The sequence below is a fragment of the Dermochelys coriacea genome, chromosome 7 (genome assembly GCF_009764565.3).
Source record: "Dermochelys coriacea isolate rDerCor1 chromosome 7, rDerCor1.pri.v4, whole genome shotgun sequence".
Classification (NCBI taxonomy): domain Eukaryota; kingdom Metazoa; phylum Chordata; order Testudines; family Dermochelyidae; genus Dermochelys; species Dermochelys coriacea.
The window spans coordinates 107,229,287-107,252,657 of NC_050074.1; the positions used below are offsets into that span (position 1 = coordinate 107,229,287).

Consider the following 23,371-nt stretch of genomic DNA (forward strand, 5'->3'; position numbering starts at 1 on the left):
GAGTGCGCGCTTGCTCAGAAGCAAAGCGCGGAAGCGAGCGCCCCTGCCACTCTGCGCACGCGCGCCACCCAACAGCTGAGACGCTGTGGGGGATGGGGCAGAACGGGAAGGATGCGAGCCAATCAGCGGCTCGGTCGGAATGCCCCGTGACCGTTGAAAGGCGGACGTTCCACCCGGAACGGGCTCCGGCGGGGAGCACGTTCTGGTTATTTCTAGCCGGCGCGGCAGGGGACGGTTGGCAGCGAGCGGGGCGGTTGCGATGGCGAGCGGTAGCCTGGCGGGCGTTGCGGCAACCGAGGATGGCACCCGCAGCGCCAATGGCCCCCTCCGCCGTCCCCGCATCGCTGCCGGCTGCTCCTGGGACTGCGCTTCCCCCTCGTCTCCCGGGGGCCTGGCGGACACCCTGCGTCTCCTTCCCGAGGGAGCCAGTGACGGCGAGGCGCTGGCGCCGCCCGAGCACGGGTAAGGAACGCCCAGGAGCACGGACACGCCTGATCCGGATCCCGGCGGGGGAGTGTGTGGATCTGAACCTCTTCTCTCCCATGGAGTCCTGAGGACTCCTCCCCTTGAGGCATGTCAAGGTTCCTTCCTCACTCTGAACTCTAGGGTACAGATGCGGGGACCTGCATGAAAAAAACCCTAAGCTTATTTTTACCAGCTTAGGTTAAAACTTCCCCAAGGGACAAACTGTTTTACATTTTGTCCCTGGACCTTATTGCTGCCACCACCAAGCGTCTAACAAATATAAGAGGGAAAGAGCCCACTTGGAAACGTCTTTTCCCCCAAAATCCCCCTAAGCGCTACATCCCCTTTCCTGGGGAAGGCTTGATAAAAATTCTCACCAATTTACGTACGTGAACACAGACCCAAACCCGTGGATCTTAAGAACAATGAAAAAGCAATCAGGTTCTTAAAAGAAGAATTTTAATTGAAGGAAAAAGTAAAAGAATCACTTCTGTAAAATCAGGATGGTAAATACCTTACAGGGTAATTAGATTCAAAACATGGAGAATCCCTCGAGGCAAAACCTTAAGTTACAAAAAGACACAAAAACAGGAATCTACATTCTATTCAGCAGAGCTTATTTTCTCAGCCATTTAAACAAAACTGAATCTAACGCATATCTAACTAGATTGCTTATTAACTCTTTACAAGAGTTCTGACCTGCATTCCTGCTCTGGTCCCGGCAAAAGCGACACATAGACAGAGAGAACCCTTTATTCCGCATACACCCCTCTAGCTTTGAAAGTATCTTGTCTCATCATTTTGGTCAGGTGCCAGCGAGGTTATCCTAGCTTCTTAACCCTTTACAGGTGAAAGGGTTTTTCCTCTGACCAGGAGGGATTTAAAGATATTTACCCTTCCCTTTATATTTATGACACGTCCCCCCGCCCAAAATCACAGATAGGGTGAAACGCTGGCTGTGATTTCTTTCTGGAGCTCTAGGAGAAAACAGAGTTAATAAGACACATGCACCTTTAAATATACTACCAAGTATATAAAGACTAACAATATTTTTCACATCTTAAGGACAATTTTAACCAGTTGATTCTGGGAAACTTTCACGGGCGAGTACATCAGCCACTTTGTTAGAAGCTCCTGAGAGATGTTGGATGTTGAAATTAAAATCTTGGAGAGCTAAACTCCACCGAATACATTTTTTTTTAATTTCCTGTGGCGGTATGAAGCCACTGTAGCGCAGCATGGTCGGTTTGCAGGTGGAAACGCCATCCCCAAATGTATAGGCGTAGCTTTTTCAGAACGTAGACAATGACATAACATTCTTTTTCACTGACTGACCAGTTGCTTTCCCTTTCAGACAGCTTCTTGCTGAGAAACACTACAGGGTGGAATTCTTGATCTGTTCCTTTCTGCCTTAAAACTGCTCCCACACCACGCTCGGACGCATCTGTGGTTATTAGGAACGGTTTGTCAAAGTCTGGGGCCCTTAGCACAGGGTCAGACATGAGTGTCGCTTTAAGCTGGTTAAAGGCCTTCTGATACTCTTCAGTCCACTGAACAGCATTTGGCTGTTTCTTTTTGGTTAGGTCTGTCAGTGGGGCGCCCGATTTGGCTGTATTGCGGTACAAATCGCCTGTAATATCCGGTCAAGCCTAAGAAGGATTGGACCTGTTTTTTTGACTTTGGGACAGGCCACTTTTGGATAGCATCTACTTTGGCCTGTAGGGGGTTGATAGTTCCTTGACCCACCTGATGTCCAAGGTAAGTCACTCTGTTTAGGCCTGTTTGACACTTCTTAGCCTTAACAGTTAGTCCTGCCTCCCTTATGCACTCGAAGACTTTTTGTAGATGTTCCAGGTGTTCTGCCCAGGAATCCGAAAATATGGCCATGTCGTTAAGGTAGGTGACTGCATATTCTCCTAATTCCTCTAGGAGACCATCTATAAGTCTTTGGAAGGTGGCGGGTGCATTCTGCAGCCCAAAAGGGAGTACATTAAATTCATACAGTCTGACATACGTGGTGAAGGCTGACCTTTCCTTGGCAGATTCGTCTAGCGGTACCTGCCAGTACCCCTTGGTTAAGTCCAAGATGGAGATGAACTGGGCCTGTCCCAGTTTCTCTAATAGTTCATCTGTGCATGGCATTGAATAGTTGTCTGGGCGAGTTACAGCATTTAGCTTACGGTAGTTCACGCAAAAACGTATCTCCCCATCTGGTTTGGGAACTAGAACCACTGGAGATGCCCATGCACTGCCAGAGGGGCGAATTACACGCATCTGTAGCGTATCCTGGATCTCCCGTTCTATATCAGTTTTTAGCTTGAGGAGACACCTGGTAAGGTTGGACTTTAATTGGGTGAGCATTACCTGTGTCCAGGGAGTGGTATGCCCGTTCAGTCAGTCCTGGGGTGGCTGAGAACATCGGCGCATATCTAATGCACAGCTCTTTGATCTGCTGTCACTGCATACGCCCAAGGGTCATGGAGAAGTTTACCTCTTCTACGCCACCAGCGCTTTTCCCTTCGTAGTAGACACCTTTAGGCCACTCAGAGTCATCTCCTCCCTGGGCTGTAAACTGACAAACCTTTAATTCTTTGGATCGATTAGAAGAGCTGAGAGGCGGTGGGTTGCTCCGTGCTGCCATCCAAGCTCTCTGGAGGTGTTCATCTGCTTCCTGTTCGGTCTGGAACTGTTCCCTTGATGCTGGAGACATCAGTTCCTCATTGGATTGTGGACCTAGGCTTGGTCACTCTGGAAGTGATGTAGGGGATGGGACTGTTTCCGTTGACTGTGAACCGCTCTCCGCTGGTGCACTATGTTGGGGTTCAGGCTCCGGCTGAGTCTCGTGTACGGTTATCGGCTGCAGCTGGTTCAGGTTCGGTGGGGCCCTCTGGTGTTGGGGTTGCAAGTACTGGATTCAGTGCTGGCAATGGGTCTGGTGCTGGTTGTTCCGGTTCTGGGGCTGGCTCTGTCTGGGTCTCTGGGACTGGATCCACTACTGCTGTTGCAGACATAGGCATGGGGTCCAGGTCCATCACCTCTCACTGGGTCCTGGTAGAAGTTTCCAGAACAGAGCTAGGCATGACGGCTTAATGACAGGTTTCAGAGTAGCAGCCGTGTTAGTCTGTATTCGCAAAAAGAAAAGGAGTACTTGTGGCACCTTAGAGACTAACAAATTTATTAGAGCATAAGCTTTCGTGAGCTACAGCTCACTTCATCGGATGCATCCAATGAAGTGAGCTGTAGCTCACGAAAGCTTATGCTCTAATAAATTTGTTAGTCTCTAAGGTGCCACAAGTACTCCTTTTCTTTTTGCATGACGACTTGTTAGCCTGGCTGCGGGTGACCATTCCCACCCCCTTGGCTAGCTTCATGTGATTGGCCAAGTCTTCCCCCAACAGCATGGGGATGGGATAACCATGATGTACTGCAAAGTCCACGTTCCTGACCAGCCCTTGTACTGGACAGGCAACTTGGCTGTAGGCAAATTGAAAGAGTTGAACTTGAAGGGTTGAATTGTCACTTGGATCTCTGGGTCGATTAAATTGGGGTCCACTAAGGAAGCATGGATAGCCGACACTTGTGTTCCGGTGTCCCTCCATGCGGTGACCTTCTTCCTGCCCACACTCACAGTTTCCCTCCGCTCCGAGGGTATCTGGGAGGTATCTGGGCCTGATGATCTCTGGTGTGATTCCGATACAATGAACTCTATTCGGTTGGGGTTCTTGGGAAAGTTGGCCTTTACTTGTCCCAGCTCGTTACATTTAAAACATCATCCAGCTGACAGGTCACTGGGGCAAGATGGGTTGCTGGAGAACGGTGTGGCGGGATGATAAGTGTAGTTGGGGCCTTGGGCTGCTCCTGGTAGTAGGGTGTGGTCTGAGGGTGGTCCCTTCTGGTATCCTCTCCAACTGCAACCAGGGTTGTTCCTCTCTCCTCCCTCCACCCGTTTTGTTCCGGTTTGCCCCGCCTCTCTGGCGGTCTGGGACTGCTCGTATCAATTAGTATAAGAAGCAAGACTTTCTGCTGAGTGCATTTTCTTATCCCATAAACACTGTTTTATTTCCTCGATGGACATATTCAGGAATTGCTCCTGAGCTATCAAATCACACATTCTGTCAAAGCTAGTGACACCCTCTTTGGACCCATTTATCTAACAGATCCTTCATCTTGTTTAGATAAGCCACATTACTTAGTCCAGGCCTTCTCTTAAGGGTTCGAAATTTTACTCTGTATGTTTCAGATGTAATTTGAAAATTGCTTTAAAACTAAATCCTTGAACTTAGTTTAGTCAGAAGCCTCATCTATAGGCATATTATTGAATATGTCCAGAGCGCTTCCAGTTAATTTTGCGACTAATATGGTCATCTTGTGAGCTTCAGGAATTTTATGGAGAGTGCACAGTCTCTCAAAGGTGAGAAAATATTCAGCAATATCACTGGATTTATCATACTGTGGACATGGTCGCTCCTATTTGTGGATTGTTGGGGAAGGATGATTAGTGTTATCCAGTAGATTCTGCTCAGCCTTTGCCTTCTCCATCTCCAGTGCATGCTTCCTCTTTTTCCTTCTCTGCCTCAGCATGCTTCCTCTCTTTTTCCTTTTCCTCCATTTCTTTTTCCCTTGCCTCCATAGCTCTCCTGTGGTCAGCCTCCCTTTCCTCCTGAGCATGCTTCCATTCTTTTTCCTTTGCCTCCATAGCTCTCCTGTGGGCAGCCTCTTCGGCTTTTTTCCTTGGTTTCTGTCAAACAAACAAAAAACTTGGCTTGTCCCCAAAAAAAAAAAAATGTTGTGTTGTAACCGGATACCTATGTTCTCTGATAGTGATTGTCAGTTTTTGGTATTTTTAAGGTATAGTTAACCTGCAGGAGATTAACTACCCTGTCTTTAGGTAGAGAAAACTCCATCTCACAAAAGACAATTCCCTTTTGTCTCTGCTCTGGCCCCCAAGCAGAGACAAAAAAACTCTAACTACTTTCAGCTTAAAACCTGCTTTCCAGCAGCCCAAAGGAATAAAAAAATATTTCCTTTTAAAATCTATGCTTCTGGTTCAAAAAATCTCAAAATGATTTCAAGTTAACTCCAGCCATCATGTCAAGGTTCCTAGGATTAAGAAGGTAAGATAACCTCACTGGCACCTGACCAAAATGACCAATGAGGAGACAAGATACTTTCAAACTTGCGGGGGGGGGACAAAGGGTTCTCTCTGTCTGTGTGTTGCTTTTGCTGGGACCAGAGCAGGAATGCAGGTCAGAACTCCTGTAAAGAGTTAATAAGCAATCTAGTTAGATATGCGTTAGATTCTGTTTTGTTTAAATGGCTGATAAAATAAGTTGTGCTGGATGGAATGTATATTTCTGTTTTTGTATCTTTTGGTAACTTAAGGTTTAGCCTAGAGGGATTTAAAGGTGTTTACCTTTCCCTTTATATTTGACAGGGTTCGATGGGCTCAAGCTGGGGCCCTGAATGCGGTTTCTGTTGCCTGCCCCATGGCTGTGGGGCCCTGGCTACAGGGCTGTTCTCCCTAGTGCAAGGCTCTGTACTGAGGCTGTAATAGATGCCTGTGCTCACAGTGAGACTTCATACAGGTTCACCGTGTCCGGGCAGGTGTATTTCTCCTCCGCCGCTTCCCCCGCCCCCGGGAGATTACAACTCTCCCCTCTGCAATAGGTGCACTGCTCTGCTGCTGTCTCTTTTAATGGAAAGAGAAGTGACAAGACCTGATTAGTTTCAGAGGAGCAGCAGTGTTAGTCTGTATCCTCAAAAAAGAACAGGAATACCTGTGGCACCTTAGAGACTAACAAATTTATTTGAGCAGAAGCTTTTGTGGGCTACAGCCCACTTCATCGGATGCATGTAGTGGAAAATACAGTGGGCTGATTTTATATACACAGAGAGCATGAAACAATGGGTGTTACCATACACACTATAACGAGAGTGATCAGTTAAGGTGAGCTATTACCAGGAGGAGAGCGAAAAACCTTTTGTAGTGATAATCAAGATGGGCCATTTCCAGCAGTTGACAAGAACGTGTGAGGAATAGTAGTGAGGAGGAAAATAAACATGGAGCAATAGTTTTACTTTGTGTAATGACACATCCACTCCCAGTCTTTATTCAAGCCTAATTTAATGGTGTCCAGTTTGCAAATTAATTCCAATTCAGCAGTCTTTCGTTGGAGTCTGTTTTTGACTTTTTTTTTGTTGTTGTAATATTGCGACTTTTAGGTCTGTAATCAAGTGACCAGAGTGATTGAAGTGTTCTCTGACTGGTTTTTGAATGTTATAATTCTTGACATCTGATTTGTGTCCATGCTTTTCGGAGCATGCCCTGTGAGAACTAGTACATCAGGGGGACTGATTAGTGTATTTCAGGGTAGGTGTAGCTAAAAATATTGATAGCACACATGTTCCTGCACCTCGCCAACATTTAAAACCATATTTGGGAGCAAAACTTCCTTCAGATGTGGCACAGCCATTACTTTTCATTGCAGACTGAATCCACAGCAAGCTTTGAAATTTGTAAAACATGTGACCTAAATATACCCCCCCACCACACACAACCTGTAATTGTAGTGTTTGTTCTTCCTAAAGGATACTGCTTTGAAAGTAATGTGGTAAATATTTCAGTTACAAATCTACAAAAGTAGATTATGTAACTGTTCTCTTAAAAACTGAATCACTTTAAATGAGGAGTTCTTGTTTGTTTTTATAAACTATAGTGTTACCTGGAAAGCATAAGTTAAATAAAATGTAGTTGTTTCTTATATTTCTAGTGAGAACTCTGTGGTTTTGGAGAGACGTTTAAATGATGAAAAGGAAACTCCCTGCTTACTGTACCTGCAGTGTGATCCTCATGGATCTGAGGAAATAGTCTGTGTTGGAATTTTAAGTGAGGCAAGAAACATGGAAGTATATATAGGAGAAGAGTATTTTGGAACTGGTAGGGGACAGAATGTCTGCACCATCCAGAATGATAGGTAAATGTCTTCATTATGTAGGCTTTGTTTAATATTTGCTTATTAAATCCATTTGAAAAGGAAATTGGCTGTTTTGGGGGGGCTGGGGATGGATTATATTGCTTTTAGACTGTTGGCTTAAATGTAGCCCAGCTGTCTTAGTGAACAAAATGTGTTGCTATTCATTGGGTGTTTCATCTCAATTGAGTTTTTAGTGGTCAGATATCCACATCACAAAAACCAACACAATTTGTGCAGCCTTGACAGTCTCAGCAGAGACCAAGGAATGAATGGGCATAGAAACTGCACTTCTCACCCTTCAAGATGGGCCCTCCATGTCATTGTTGAGGCACATTTACACGGCCATTGTGTTGTCTGTGTCAAACAGATGGTTAAGGCTGTCGGCTACCGTTTTCGGTGAGATAAAGTATTTAACTCAGTAGTAATCCGTAAAAGCCATTTAGAATCACTTTAAATTCTCTTCATATATGGCTCCAAAGAGAGGAATGAAAATAAATAAGTCAGTATTGATTCTCCTTGTATACTCTGCAAGATTTTGCCTTTGGGGGTGAGGGGAATTAAAAGGAGGTAGATTTTACAGTACATCAACATTTTGCCAGATATGTTGTTTGACTTGCTAATTTAAGAAACAGCCGATCAGTCAAGCCAAAACTAGAAAAAAATCCTATGGATACCATGCGTGAAAAAACTAGGAACTTGTGTGTGTGTGCGTGTGCACGCGCGTCATATGATTAAATCCAAACTGAATTTCAGTGTTCAAACCAAAATATTCTGTTAAAAGATGACCCACTCAGCTCTTTTCTCATTATCTGAATATAATAGCTGATATTTTTGTGCTCCTATAGAATGCATTTATGTACCATTTACCATATAGAGACTTCTCAGTTCTCATTTATTTTATTTTTCTAACAGAAATGACAAGGTTACCTTATACAAAAAGTATCTTAAATTGGAGTGTGCCACAACCTCTTGTAGAATTAAGGTAGGAAGTTCCACAAAATTTACTTTTTAAATTCTTTTTTTAATTACTTATTTGATTTTTTTTTTTTTTTTTTTCATTACTATCTGATAGATGATGATGATAGTTAGGTTTATATCAACCTAAGATGTGGTTTGGGTATTCTCTTTAAAAATGTAGGTTGATTTTGATACCAGGGTTCTCGGGTCAAATCCACATCAAAAATGTCATTATTAAAAAGTAAGTGTGTGTGTGTGTGTGTGTGTGTGTGTGTGTGAGAGAGGAATGCTCTTAAAGAAACACATAATTTTGTAAAATAGGCATGTTTTAGATGTTTAATTGTTTGTGTACAATGAGAATTTTAGGCATTGATCCTACAAACATGCACATTTGTAACTTTACATATGTGAGTAGTCTCATTGTAGTGAATGGGACTATTCACATACATGAAGTTTAAACATATTTAAGTGTTGGCAAGATAAGACTGATTATTCTATTTCAATATGAGTACTACTCAGAATAATAGCAGTCTGAAGCCTATTAAACAGGTCTCAGTTTTCCATTAAAAGGACCTTTTGATTTCCAGAATAGTACTTTGTTCTAAAATCTTATTATTTTTCTTTGTTTTTCCATAGCTGCTCTCCATTGGTGAAAGACAAAGAGTACTCCTAACTAAAATTGTGGTACAAGTAAGATCAGTTTCTGCAAAATCTGCCTCAGATCTTCTTTCATTAGGATCAAGCGTAGATCTAGACAGAGTTCAAACTATGGTGGAATCCATTGGGTCAAAGTTATCTCCAGGTGCTCAGCAACTCATGAATATGGTTCGACTTCAGCAGAAGGCAAGTTACCACACTTTTTTCATTTATTTAAATTTATAAAAAGGTATAATACAGAACTTTGCGTTTTGTGTCTCTGTTACACACACACACATTCCAAACTCATTCGATCAAAAAGACCTCTCCAAACAAACTTCTTACTATTTCAAACCTCGTTCAGCCACCACCACTGTAACCAGACTGGGAACGTAGGTGAGCCTTGCAATATGCTCTGAAGGTCACTAAAGCCAAGCTGACTGAATTCTAGAGTTGAAGACTCCCCATTAAAAACACTATGCCACCAAACCTTCCTCCCCTCTCCATTTAAAACAGGGGGGCAGTTAGGTTGAGATCTGCAGCTACGGGCAGTTCCTTTTAAAACTGTAGTGTCATAGTAACAGTCTGCCCATTTCAGGTTTTGTAGGACAAAACTTGCACCATTCAACTAAAAATTAGGTGCTAGTCAGTGCAGATCACTGAGTATGTGAGGTGTATTCCTGCAGGAAATAACATTTAGTATCTGTGCAGCCCCATTCTATGCCAACTGAAATATCAATGATTTTAAGGTTCAGCCACTTGTAGCAGAAATCCAGCCTTAAACTAACCAAACATGGATAACTCCTGAGATTTGCATCCAAATGGAAAACATCACAACTTTCTTGCTAAAATAAAATGATAAAAAGTGATCTTGGAACTTGAGATGGTAGACTTATTATAAATTTTAATAGTTGGTACAACTGAGCTGTCACTACTTTTGTATTGAGACGTGTGTGTGTGAGTGTGTGTAGTGGGTTTTTTAAAAAAAAACGTGTTTCCGCCAAATAAAAGTGGAAGTACTTGTACTAATAACTATTGGATTTAGGCCTCAATCCTGCAAAGAGAAGAATTATGTACAGACCCCCTGCACGCACCCACATGGAGTAACCTTTGGTATTGGAGCCCTAATTTAGTCAACTCCTGCTTCAATAATTGAAGTTCAATCTAACGAAATTTGTAACTACTATAAACCTTCATCTTGCAAATGTTAATCACGTTCACATGATTTCTTTATTCTGTAGAATTATCAGTACATAACTTTCATTCTAGTAAAGCTTTCATATCGCATTCATTCTGAGTAAACTTTACACTGGTGAGAATGGAATGGAATTCTATAGTTATCTAATGCTACAGAATGCTTACATATTTTGGGGGGAGAGGAAGAGGCACATCTATTACTTTGTAGGTTTATATTAAAAATATAACACATTAAATATGTACATTTTCTTATTTCCATTAGAACAGTTTTCCTCTTGGAGACAAACTTCAATGTATCTTTGGAAAAAAAGAATCTGTCTTTGGAGACAAGCATACAATCGATGGATTGCACAGTGCAGCTGCTTTTAAAGGATTAGACCAATCATCCAATGCACCCTTTCCTTTTAAAAGTTGTTTGACAACTGAAACTGTTTTTGAAGATTTAAAAACGCATACTGGCATGAACACATGGATACCTGGTAGAGGGAATATTCCTGATCTTGAAACACTTAAAACTATGCAACAAAGCACTCCTCTTCCTGGAAATGATTTTAAAGTTATGTTGTCATCGTTAATGCAAGAGCAAGCAAGTGCAAACCCAAATACGCCCAGTTCTGGGCTGCTGCTTCCTTTTCTTCAAACTTTATGTGGTCAAGTAAATCATCTTCAGATAGATGATGGGAATAAGCATTTTGAGAAGAGTACAATAGATGAAGAGGAAGGCATTCAAACTGTTGGGTAAGTTAGGCTTGATACATGTATCCAACTTGTCCTAGCCTGTGGACCGTGCCTTGTTGGCAGTAGTGGTTTTTGGAGAGAGGAAGGGGAAAAAAAAAAATCTGCCATGATGATACTCCAAGGCCACATTCCACAAAGCCCCACAGTTGCAATTTAAAGGAATAAAACCACTGTGAATTCCTATTTAACTAACAATGTCAATCAGCATTTTGAAATATATTGAATAGAATATTTTTCATTATTACCTTCATACTATTCCTGGTTTCTTGGTTTCAGTGGCAGATCATGGTGTACCTTTTTCTATGTTATTCTAGGTGTCTCTTTTCTTCCCCTTTATCACATTCTTGCTTTATCTACATTATGTACTCTACCTCCTCCCCTGCATATTTTTCTCTTTCTCCTTCCACTTCTATTGCCAAAGTCTCTATAGCATACTTATCTTTAACTTTTTCTCTCCCATGTTACCAGATGCATAATAGTCTAAAGCTATGAAAGACTGGTGGAAAGTAAAAGGAGTGCTTTATAGGTGGCAGCACTCTTTTGAGAATTCAGACCTCTCCAGCTGCCAGGAAAGGGGAAAGTGCTGGTGTTCCTTACCTGGGCATTCTACTTGAACTGTGCTTGATGGCTCCATTTTTGATTTATGAGCCTCTGCTTAGTAGATGTGATAAATGTGAAGCCTTTACTCCAGAACCTTCTATGGCTGCTAAGTGGCAAAAGGTGCATTCCATTCTGTTTCTCCAAGAACTTGTATGAGTGGGGTGTCTCCATTTTTCGGGTCCTCTCACCTAGTGAAAAGGTCCAGTGTCTGCCTGTGCTAAAGCACATATCTTTCCCAAGTATCAGCAGACTGAAGATGATCTGTTTATTGATACTACTACCCACTAGGTTTTGAATAGCAGTAATGAAAAATGACAGGACTCTAGTTAACTTTCCCTCTGTTGCAGCTTGACAGAAACACCTCATTGCATTAGTTACGTGTGGGAAGTGATTAGCAAGGTGGTTTTTTGTTTTGTTTTTTCCTCCCCTCCCTCCAATCCCCTGGTTTGGGTATGGTGAATATCTTGGAAAGTTTTAGTACAAATTGTTAACTTTTGAGATATTTAAAAGGGCCGGGGGGGGGGGGGGAATATAGCTCTTGCATTTAAATATGTACAAAAAGATTGTGTTTAAGGGGGGGAAAATCCCTAAATGGCAGAAAGTTGAAACTTTGTAACTGGCTGGTCCAAATTGATAAATACTCTTGTCACTTTGCAAGTGGAAGCCAATTTTTTTTTTTGCAAACATTTTTTTCTCTATTTCATACTCTCATAAATACTATGATAAAGTAATGCAAGTTTATCATATGGATATGATGTGTGGCTTTTGTTCTGCTATTCTTCTGAGAATTCCCTAGTTTTGTTTCTCACTATGCAGGTATGGAAGCATAAAGTGAAATTTGTACAGATTAGTGTGCTAATCTTAAACAAAAAATACAAAAAAATTACCATTTTAAATATTGGGGTATGTCAAGGTTCCTTCCCCACTCTGAACTCTAGGGTATAGATTCATAGATACTAAGGTCAGAAGGGACCATTCTGATCATCTAGTCCGACCTCCTGCACTACGCAGGCCACAGAATCTCACCCACCCACTCCTACGAAAAACCTCACCTATGTCTGAGCTATTGAAGTCCTCAAATCGTGGTTTAAAGGCTTCAAGGAACAGAGAAGCCTCCCTCAAGTGACTCGTGCCCCATGCTACAGAGGAAGGCGAAAAACCTCCAGGGCCTCTCCAATCTGCCCTGGAGGAAAATTCCTTCCCGACCCCAAATATGGCGATCAGCTAAACCCTGAGCATATGGGCAAGATTCACCAGATGTGGGGACCTGCATGAAAACCTCCTAAACTTGCTTCTATCAGCTTAGGTTAAAGCTTCCCCAAGGTACAAACTATTTTACCCTTTGCCCTTGGACTTCCACTGCCACCACCAAACGTCCGGGTTTATTTTTTGAGAAAGGAGTTGTTTGGAAACGTCTTTCCCCCCCGCCCCCCAATCCTCACCAAAACCTTGCACCTCCCTGCCTGGGGAAGGCTTGATAAAAATCCTCACCAATTTGCATAGGTGACCACAGACCCAAGCCCTTGAATCTTAAGAACAATGAAAAAAGCATTCAATTTCTTACAAGAAGAATTTGAATATAAGAAAGGGTAAAAAGAATCATCTCTGTAAAATCAGGATGGTAAATACCTTACAGGGTAATTAGATTCAAAACATAGAGAATTCCTCTAGGGAAAATGTTAAGTTACAAGAAAGACACAAAGACAAGAATATTCATTCTATTCAGCACAGTCTAATTTTTCAGCCATTTAAAGAAATCATAATCTAACGCATATCTAGCTAGATTACTTACTAAATTCTAAGCTCCATTCCTGTTCTTTCCCCGGCAAAAGCATCACACAGACAGACCCTTTGTTTCTCCCTCCCTCCAGCTTTGAAAGCATCTTGTCTCCTCATTGGTCATTGTGGTCAGGTGCCAGCAAGGTTATCCTAGCTTCTTAACCCTTTACGTGAAAGGATTTTTCCTCTGGCCAGGAGGGATTATAAAGGTGTTTACCCTTCCCTTTATATTTATGACAGGGTAAGATTACATTAAACACAGATTAGCATAGTACCTTAACTCTTACACACACACCAGAAATGACAGGTTTCAGAGTAGCAGCCATGTTAGTCTGTATTCGCAAAAAGAAAAGGAGTACTTGTGGCACCTTGGAGACTAACAAATTTATTAGAGCATAAGCTTCTACAGTTTCATCCGATGAAGTGAGCTGTAGCTCACGAAAGCTTATGCTCTAATAAATTTTAGTCTCTAAGGTGCCACAAGTACTCCTTTTCTTTTTACACACCAGAAAGTATTTTGTTTGGTTAGTTGTACAGGTAAATGTACACATTCTAATGTAAAATAGGGCAAATCTTGCACTTATGATATACATCTGACTAATGTATGTTGCGCTGTGTGTGTGTGTGTGTTTGGACAAAATTAGTCCTTCTGTGTAGTAAAGGTGTAAGTATTTATTATTTAGACTTTAATATCAAGAGTGCCTCCTCTACTGAGGGTATGTTCTAAGAAACCCAATAATACTTCAAAACTTCAGTGCCCTTCCTTGAGGCACTGGGATCTCTATTTATGCCAGTTAGCCAGCATGATCACTGACTCCATATTAAAAATAGGAATGACTAATTATTTATATGTACATTTCTTGCAGAATGAAACAGCAGCCTATTTGCTCCTACTTGGAAAAGGTCATATCCAAAAATATGGAACTGATGGAGAAAAAACTAATGGACTATATTGATCTAAGTATGCAGAAACTTCAGGAACATATAGATACTAAAGTTGTTCTGTTAATGGACATGGTTCAAAACTCCAAATCGAACAAAATGTCACAAGAACACTATGACTCTGGAGAAGGACTCTCAAATGGAGAGAGATAGACAATATTTGAAAGAGGGGACCCCAATATAAATACTTTCCAGGGGCAAGTATTTATTTTGATGTCTTTACAAAGCCTAATATTTATTAAACTAATTAATATTATAACCCCCAAGTTGGTTGTTACATTTGTTACTGTAATTCTGCCCAGTATTGTACACTAAATGTTAGTGTTGTAAAACGTCTGTAATATCATTTTTCATAGGTGTAAGAATTTTGTATGTATTTTTGTGGCTTATTTAGTTAAAAATATTTCTAAAAAGCCACTTGGAATACATTTTGTCAACTTCTACTTGAACTATGACATATGTGCTATAAATAAAGTGAGTTGTAACTTTTCTATTTATTAGCTTAATTGTTTTGTTTTATTGGCAACCCATTACTAAAAGATTTAAAAAACAGAATTCAGTTTCTGTTTAGTTTTAGTTTATTTTAGTTCTTTGGTTAAAAGATAATGAGAGGTCACCTTTTACTTCTAACGCACCAGTTCAGAATCATTATCTGATGCATCTTAAGCTGAACTGTAGCACAGTACAGAAAATGGATTGACTATTATCGATGGGCTAAATGACAGACCTTCTCTCTTTGATGCTCATTTCAAAACAAGCACACAACTGCTTGGATGGATTTAGTGTAGAGTATTGGTCAGAACCTCAGTAGTAGCAGAAACTGCCCTAAAGAGGCAGGTAAGGGGGGGTCCCCTTTTATATAGGGAGTCTAATGGGACAGGATCTGCTGCATTATGGCAATCCTGAACCAGAGGAATGACCCTACAGTATTATGGTTGCTCCAGGATCAGGGAGCTAGAAAGGTGGCTTAGAATCCTCCTTCACCAGTGTTTACTGCATCGGCAGAGACTACAGATGTTCTACATGCATCTGGCTTAACAGAGATAAAGGCAATATCTTTCTTTTGAGAAGCAGACAGTCCTCTTTCTGTGAAGAAATAGAGATATGTATTTTTTAATTATGGGCATTTTTACTTAAAATAGAATTTGATTCATGAACTATGAGAAGCTATATTTCAAAAGGATAGAGAGAGCTACACATCTGAAGTTTCTGCTTATACTTTATATTAATTTTTACTCTAACTTGTTAATCTTCATTCCCATCCATCTGAGAGCATGTAGAACAAAACTGATTTTCAAATAGCTTAATGTATTCTATTCAAATATATAAAATGTTTTAAACCAAAATGTACAAATTCTAAAATAAATACAAAAAAAATTCAGTGTGGGCAGTGGCTATTAAGTAGCTGCCCCCATTGACTGTTCTGGATCCACCCTATCCTACATTCTCTTCTCCCCACCACTACGTCTTCCTCCTTCTCCTCCCCTGCTTCCTCACGCAAAGAAAAACTGATGAGCCTTGCAGTATGCCTTTTAAGGTCATCAGACCCAGATACTGTAGAGATCAGCTCCAGAGTTGAGGTTACTTCACTGAGAAGACCCTGCCAGCAGCCCCTCTTCCTATTTAAACCAGGGAACCACCAGCTCAAGTGGCTTAGGATATTGCAGTTCCTAGAGCAGGGATCAGCAGTCTTTGGCCCATGGCCCATCAGGGAAATCCACTGGCGGGCCAGGACAGTTTGTTTACCTCTATCATCAGGAGGTTCAGCCGATCGCAGCTCCCACTGGCTGCGGTTCGTTGTTCCAGGCCAATGGGGGTGTGGGAAGTGGCGGCCAGCACAGCCCTCAGCCCGTGCTGGCAAATCATAAACAAACTGTCCCCGCCCGTCAGCCGATTTCTCTGATGGGCTGCGTGCCACAGTTTGCCGATCCTTGTCCTAGAGTATCACAAGGACAGAGGAGGCCTTTGCGGGACAAAGGACCCAAATGATTTTAGGCTATGTAGGTCAGATCTAAATACAGCAGACCCTCGCTAGAACGCGGGATTTGGGATCCATGCGCAGTACCACGTTAAAATGAATTTAAATTAAAGTAATTACATTTGGGATCCATGGCCGCAACCGCATTATAGGTGAATTTGTGCTATATAGATGTGCGTTCTAGCGAGGGGTCTGGTGTACTTCACTGTATGCAGAAGGCGGCAGTTGCAAAGCACAGGTTTAAGAATTCTTTTTAAATGGGCAGCTGTATTAAATTTGAATTTCTAAGTGCTTTTAATAGACAGCCCCCTGCACAATTTATTTAAATATTACAATTGAAATATTTCAAGCCTACAGCATTGTTTCAGGACAGCAAGTTTTATTTACTTCCTTTAAAATAAGTAACAGATCTGAACAAATTTCTTACATTAGAGGCAGTCTTAGAACTATGTTCTCAATAAAGTGATATGCCATATAATATCTCTCTCCTTAAGCAATTTTAATGTGTCCATCTCCATAATTTAAGCATCATAATGCATTTATTCTATCTTTAAGTATAAACACATGCTTTTATTTTCATCTTTTCAAGTATGAAGCTCCAGACAAAAAGTTGCAAGAAAAAGCTTTATTGCATCACATGTGTCAATTTTGAATTTGAAGGGGAGATCATTTTTGCATGTTAAACATGGTGACTAAATATAATCTATTCAGATTTAAATCAAATACAGAGTTGTGAATACCATTCTCATTCCAAAGAAAATAAGTAACTAATTTGATTAATTAGAATATAGTTAAATTAGAAACTTGACCATTAAGAGGCTCTCCACACTTATGTAAATCCATCATAATTTTAGCCAGTCTCCCTTCTTGTATAACCATTTTACTGTTTAGGCACATGGCAATTGACTATCAAGATACTGTGTTTATACAAAATATTTCTCCTTTATAATCGGGCTTTTCCTGTTTGATGCACCAAGTCTTTTGAAAGAAGACAATTCTGTATGCTTAGCTTCAAAATCACCTCTATAGTACTGAATGGTGAGACTATAAATACTGGATTCTAACGTCATGGAAGTTACTAAAGCAGAAAAAGGATAAAGCAGCTGGTTATAACAGAGAATTTATATTTAAAAATAGCTGTCTTTCTAATCAGCAGCAACAAGGGAAACTGACTACAGAAACATATCGTAATACATTTGTGGCATTATTTTCCTCCAACTTTTAAGTTATTTATTTATTTTATTTTTATTTAAATTTAGATGCTTGAATCATATTGCATGTTGGTGCCATATATGGATGCCTTGTGGTCCTCTGTGTCTGATCTCATTCGGTATGTATCTCTGCTCACTTTGGTTTTCAAAAGAAGTCCGGCAAGGACCAAAATGATTACTATTGAGAGCAAAGTGATAATAGATTGGTCCTGTACCTCAACCCTTTCCCCAACTTCATTGTGAACCATTGTGAGTTGAGATAAATATATAGTTATATAATTACAATATATGCTAATTGTTCTTAAACTCTAAACACTCATGCTATTCAGTGGTAGTATGATATATATAAAAAAACAGGGGCAGTGTAATTTAAAATGCCATAAGAAGATTCTGTTGTCACTAAGTCTAGATCAGAAAATGAATCCTCTGGTTCACCTATATTTTTATAACCAAGATTATTTATTGAAGAGAAATATAGGCTTTTATTTGTCTAGGAAGTAAATGCAACAGATTTGAAATTAGGAAATGGTAAAGACAGATAAGGAACATATTCAGATGTATACCATCACTAAGCCAGTACTCTGATGTTTGTTAGGAATTTGCTACACTGGTAAAAATGCTTCTAGAGCTCATCAGCAGGAAATCATGCAATGAACCAATCCTTTTGATGGTAAAAGCGATTGAAATAACTTCATGTTAAATTGACAATACGCCCATCTGAGTTACTGGAATTCTTTTACTTTAGCTTAAGTGGCCCAACACCGGTCACATTTTCCTGGCAGACCTTGTCTCTCTCGTTCCTAGTTACACAGCCCTGGTAGCATCGGGAAGAATAATCATACACCTTGCACACCACCATTTTGCACTGGAGGTAAACTGTAGAGTATCCATTAAAAAACTGAAAGGCTTTAAATTGGAACTGAACAATTTTTTTGTTTGATGAAGTGTAAGTAGTGTAGGTATTGTCTTTTACACTCCTGAGAAAAAGAAAAAATACATAAAATTAGTCTGTTCTCACACAGTAATGAAATATGGAGATTGCATTATGCCATATGACTTTGTGCTGCATAAAAATAAACATTTGTTGCATTATAAGTTGACTGGAACTTTCCTTCATGCATTTGAAACAACAAGGTTAATAAACATTCACAATATGAAATTCCTGAATACACAGAGATGGAGTGTAAATAATGAAATAAATGCAAAAAACATTTTGAAAACACACAATGAAATTTTATAAGAATACTTTTGGAAAGCATCTTTCAAAAATATGGATAAAGAGCCTTGCTATCTTTCCAATGTTTTTTTATTTCCCATTTGGATTTTCTAAAAAGAAAAAACAAAAGAAGAGAAACCCAAATCTTTGTTTCACAATTCCTGCCATTTATTTTACTGAGATGGGAAATTTCTATAGAGATTTTAAACTAGTTTCTCTTTCCAAATCCGTCCATATGCAGAATATATACATGGAATTATATGTAATCCACGCTATGAAAAGTGTGATTCTTTGTTCCTTTTAATGGTTGGTTCATATAAAAGGCTACTGCAGCTAGCTAATATATACGTTCCTTTACCTCAAAGTGGTAGAGGCTTTTGGGTCTGTGAGGCCGAGGTTCAAACCCTGCTGTGTCCCCTGCGAGGTCAGTTACATAAAAAAAATCATTTTAAACTGTGAGTTCAATATTTTCCTTACCCTCTCTTGATTAAATCGTATTTCACAGTTGTAAAGTCATGGGAATCAGGAGATGCTGCACATGTGTCTATAAACATCAGATTTGGATCAGGGCTGTAGAGAGTGGCTTGAATGTATAAGTCCTGGTTTAGGTCAACAAAGTATGGGAAATCATTCACGGGACTTGAAAAAAATGGTGATTCATAAAAGAAAAGTTTCACATTGAATCGTCCATACTGAGTTTCATCAGTTTCTAAAGAGTCAGACTTGTTAACGATGTGCATGATGTCCTCTATCATGCTCTGGTCCATTCTGCAGGTGAAATGTAACTGAGGACTCTTTGCCCTGGTGATCAAATTACTAGAAGTGGATGCTCTGACTATGTTGGAATAGTTGATAGTCCCATTATTTACCTGTTAAAACATTAAAAAAAATACAGAGTACAGTGCTTGAAAAGTCTTGTTGAAATATTATAACCTAGATAGCAGTAATGCACTACAAGTTATCCGAAAGTCAGATGAGCCAGCAGTGAATTGTTTGAGTACGGGTGAAAAAGTGGTTTCAGCTTGAATATTTTTAGATTCCCTTTTATGCTAGATCAGCAGGTCTCAAACTGTGGGTCAGGCCCCCAAAGTGGGTTATGACCACATTTTGACAGGGTTGCCAGGGTTGGTGTTTGTTAGACTTGCTGGGTGGTAGCGCTCAGGTTACAGGCCCTGCTGTCTGGGAGTGAAGCCCTTGGGCTTTGCCCCCCCCCCAGCCCGGGGCAGTGGGGCTTGGACTCCCCCACAAGATGGTGGGGCTCAGGCTTTGGTTTCTTCAACATTGTGTGAAGCCACTATTGTGTTAATTGGACATGGAGGTGGGATGCCTAATGCAACAGATCTTACACATACAGGACTCCAAATGATCTCAATAGGAATCTTGCATGATTAATGTCTGCAGGTTTGAATCTGGTGTCAGCATATGGAGGTAGATAGGGAAGTAGCTATATGGATCCTCAGTGGTGTGAGCTCACAGACAACCTAACAAAAGATAGGCCAGCCATGTCTATTCGTATGTTGTAATGGGATCACAATTTTCTTGATGAACTGTGGCAGCCATTGTGCCTAGAATTCTTATATGTCCTATTGTACTCTTCCAGCAGTTGTATGATGCTGCACATAAGACGATACTCTGTGTTCTGGAACTTTGGGATCTTTGGTGAACCTCATGATTTTCTTTGCTAGGTGCTGCAGTGAGAGAAATTCAGCCCTGTGCAGAGATCCAGCACAAGGCTAGGCGCCTCTTTCTCTTTTAACTCAAGAAAACAGGATTTCTAAAGTCTCAAGGCCCAAGTGCATTATTGAACACGACACATACTGCTTCCACAGAACAAAGGAAAAGACATTGTCAAAAATATGCAGTGTAGTTATACTCGTGTTGGTCCCAGAATATTAGAGAGACAAGGTGGGTGAGGTAATATCTTTTATTGGACCAACTTCAGTGAAAAGCTCTGTGTGGCTCGAAAGCTTTTCTCTCTCACCAACAGAAGTTGGTCCGATAAAAGATATTATCTCACCCATCTTATCTCTTTAATTGTCCAAAATAAGCAGCCAGCACCCTACCCAATCCAGAACCCAACAAATCCTGAAGCAAAAATGTGGGAAAAGAAAGTCTGATTGTGCTTCCCCCAAAGTCAGTAGTTTAGCCACAAATATCATCTGGACTAGGAGTGGATCCTTGAACTTTTCCTTTGAGTTATGTTTACAATAAACTTATTTCTGTGTAGGTGTGTTAGAGGTGCCCCTGTGCCCAATTTATAGAGGATATGTCTATCGCAAGGCTGGCTAAGGAACTTTGGCTCTTTAGCTCCAGTTGTAGCTGCTCGTTTTTTCAGCTCTAGAGATCCCCTAATCAATCCCCCAAGTGTTGGCTCTCACAAAACTACATGGTGATATAAATATTACAGTGTTTTCTTCCCATTGGGAATCTTTTAGGGATCTTAAAAGCACAGAGTTATTCTGACAACTTTTCATTAGTAAGTAATTTTAACAAGTTATTTTGATATACAGTATTTTCAGATGTAAACTCTTACCTCACTTTTTGTACCACAGCCATCATAAGGTATATGGAATATAACATGGGATTTTGTAACCATACAAAAGGTCTACAAGTTGGGTCATTCAAGTGAACATTCCATGAAAAATAGCCTTTTGACCAGATATAGGCTCTTCTAATTACTGCACACGTAATCTGGCAGACATGTAAGTGCCACTAGATGAGAAATTTGAATATCAGTAAACAATATTGAAGCATGTATAAAAATCCAGTAGTTATTAAAATGCTGCTGTATATTATGTTCATATCACTGGCAAGCAATTAGCCTCACAGAATATTAACTAGCCTGGAAATAACAGCTGGGTGGAGAGAAAATGAATTTGCCCTTTCTTTATTGCTAAGATTGACACCACTGAAAGTTCACTTCCCCTGCCTATCTCCCTTATGGAATTAATATTGAGGTTACATAAATTAGTTTGATTCCATAGTTATTTATGCTGCCTAACAGGGAGAGCATTAGCCATAGTAATAAGCATAGGCCATAGCAATAACCCAGTGATCTGCATTTGTGATTTTTGGCCCAGACACCCGCTCCAGCGAGGTGCAGTGAACAGGGGTTCAATTAACTGGCCTACTAATCCATATGAAGACCACTCTAAAAATGCAGACTTAGCTTAATGATAAAATATACAAGTGCAGACTGCCTCCTTCTCTCCATGCATGCTGCCAAAACACAGCTCTTCTACTAGAGCAACATGCTGTTACCAAAATATGTAGAGCTTGAGCCATTGCTTAAAACATGTAGTGACTCAGTTTAATGGGACAATCTGCATCCCTCTTTGGCTTCACCATTGTCTGCAGATGTCTATCACATTTCCTTCTCTGATGGATCTCAAAACTTTTTCCTCTTTTCTCCTACTTTCCTCCCTTTCTTGATTGGTTCCTGGAGACTTTGTGACCCCCGTTCCACTCCTTGGCCATCCTCCATGACAACGATTCTCTGAAGTTCCCAAACAATGAAGATTCTTTTCTGTTGGAGATCAGCATATCTGCCACCTTACTGTTGGTCTCTGACACTGCGATATTTAAAGTCTGTATTGTCTGGGCCTGTGTACCACAGTGAATACTGGGACCACAGAATATTTGGAATTTTAAAACTGTGTAATTGAGTCACACTGGAAAGTCACCCATCGCTTAGGGCTCCAACAGCCTCCAAGGCAGTGAGTGACCATCAGGAAAAGCCACGATGGTCCAAATATGCCTAACAGGTGCAATAGACACCAAATAAAATGGCCTAATCAGGCTTTCCCAACTAGTTTCTCTTAACCAAGCTTGCAGAACAGTAGTAAAAAAAGGATAAGAAAATATTACCAGGAGTCTTGGGTGCTTCTGTACTACCAGGAGGAGCTATGCAAGAAGATAACAAAAAGCAAAAATTAAGGATAGTTCATGAAGCTTCATGCATTATTTATTATTATGATTATAGCATAATCAATTAACATACAGAGTAAGCAATTAAATTAAAAAGGATTTTGAAAATATTAATAGAAAATGTTCTGATGAATAGAGCTGCCATTTACCATCAGTTTTCAAAGACTAATCTAATGAAAAAAATGCCTGCTTGAAATTGAAAAGGGGAATTACTATGAGTTTAAATGGGAAGAAGATTAAGCTCTTTGTGTATATTTGCATGGACAGGTAATTGCATGCTCAAATACCCATTTTGCACCTAGAGAAGAGTTTGCTCATACTTTGTAGTTACAACCAAGATGCCTTTTTAAAACATGTGGCCCATTGGGCAAGGAGACCCCAGCACATTATCTAAGCATTTGGTGGGTTGTGTAATCTGAATGGTGCACTGAACCTGGAAATACATATTAGTTCAAAAAATGAGAAAACACTGCAGTGATATACATCTTAGGGAAACCTAACCCAGAGTCTGAGACAAAGCCTGCTGAAGTACCTGAACATATTACACTGGCATTTTCTTGATGGCCACAGTTATGTCTATGCACGACCACAGATTCATCTCCCTTGCATTGCACATCATCCAGGAGGATGCTTCCTGAGCCTTCACCATAATGGGCACTAACTGGGGCTGAAATAACCAATCCACACCCAAGCTGCCTGCACACAATATCTGTGTCTTTTGTGTCCCAGCCATCATCACAGACTGTTCTCC

General features: G+C 40.6%; 3 protein-coding genes across 7 annotated transcripts in view; 1 reads left to right on the forward strand and 2 right to left on the reverse strand.

Moving 5' to 3' along the window:
• The window catches only part of LOC119859215 (disintegrin and metalloproteinase domain-containing protein 9-like), a 39,664-nt gene extending 38,450 nt beyond the window's left edge, over positions 1-1,214 (reverse strand). The window contains exon 1 of one of the 2 annotated variants that reach the window (XM_043518208.1): positions 1,165-1,214. In XM_043518208.1, coding sequence (XP_043374143.1) covers positions 1,165-1,201 — 37 coding nt within the window. In that variant the 5' untranslated portion in view covers positions 1,202-1,214. The remainder of the gene's footprint in view (positions 1-1,164) is intronic. The other variant, XM_043518209.1, reaches the window with a different exon arrangement.
• On the forward strand, positions 78-17,818 carry C7H10orf88 (chromosome 7 C10orf88 homolog). 4 transcript variants are annotated; one of them, XM_043518215.1, is made up of 7 exons: positions 176-462; positions 7,236-7,439; positions 8,352-8,421; positions 9,033-9,239; positions 10,492-10,967; positions 14,213-14,485; positions 17,526-17,583. In XM_043518215.1, exons 1-6 carry the CDS (start codon positions 260-262, stop codon positions 14,439-14,441), a joined length of 1,389 nt encoding a protein of 462 aa, XP_043374150.1. In that variant the 5' UTR covers positions 176-259; the 3' UTR covers positions 14,442-14,485; positions 17,526-17,583. The 4 variants fall into 4 exon arrangements, with proteins under 4 accessions (XP_038265725.1, XP_043374151.1, XP_043374152.1 ...); XM_038409797.2 differs by lacking the exon at positions 17,526-17,583 and having other exon boundaries at positions 78-462; positions 14,213-14,794; XM_043518216.1 differs by lacking the exon at positions 14,213-14,485 and having other exon boundaries at positions 171-462; positions 17,526-17,818.
• A 165-nt stretch (positions 17,819-17,983) lies between these two features.
• Positions 17,984-23,371, reverse strand: part of LOC119859024 (deleted in malignant brain tumors 1 protein-like) — a 52,361-nt gene continuing 46,973 nt past the window's right edge. The window contains 2 exon segments of the mRNA XM_043519373.1: positions 17,984-18,454; positions 19,171-19,562. Of these exon segments, the coding sequence (XP_043375308.1) occupies positions 18,214-18,454; positions 19,171-19,562 (633 nt within the window). The 3' untranslated portion in view covers positions 17,984-18,213.

What these genes read in the sequence shown, in the direction of transcription:
- C7H10orf88 (XM_038409797.2), top strand. Translation starts at nt 260, where the DNA reads ATGGCGAGCGGTAGCCTGGCGGGCGTTGCGGCAACCGAGGATGGCACC. An exon ending in TGCACCATCCAGAATGATAG is followed by an intron (nt 7,440 to 8,351) that starts GTAAATGTCTTC and finishes TTTTTCTAACAG; the next exon opens with AAATGACAAGGTTACCTTAT. An exon ending in GAAGGCATTCAAACTGTTGG is followed by an intron (nt 10,968 to 14,212) that starts GTAAGTTAGGCT and finishes CATTTCTTGCAG; the next exon opens with AATGAAACAGCAGCCTATTT.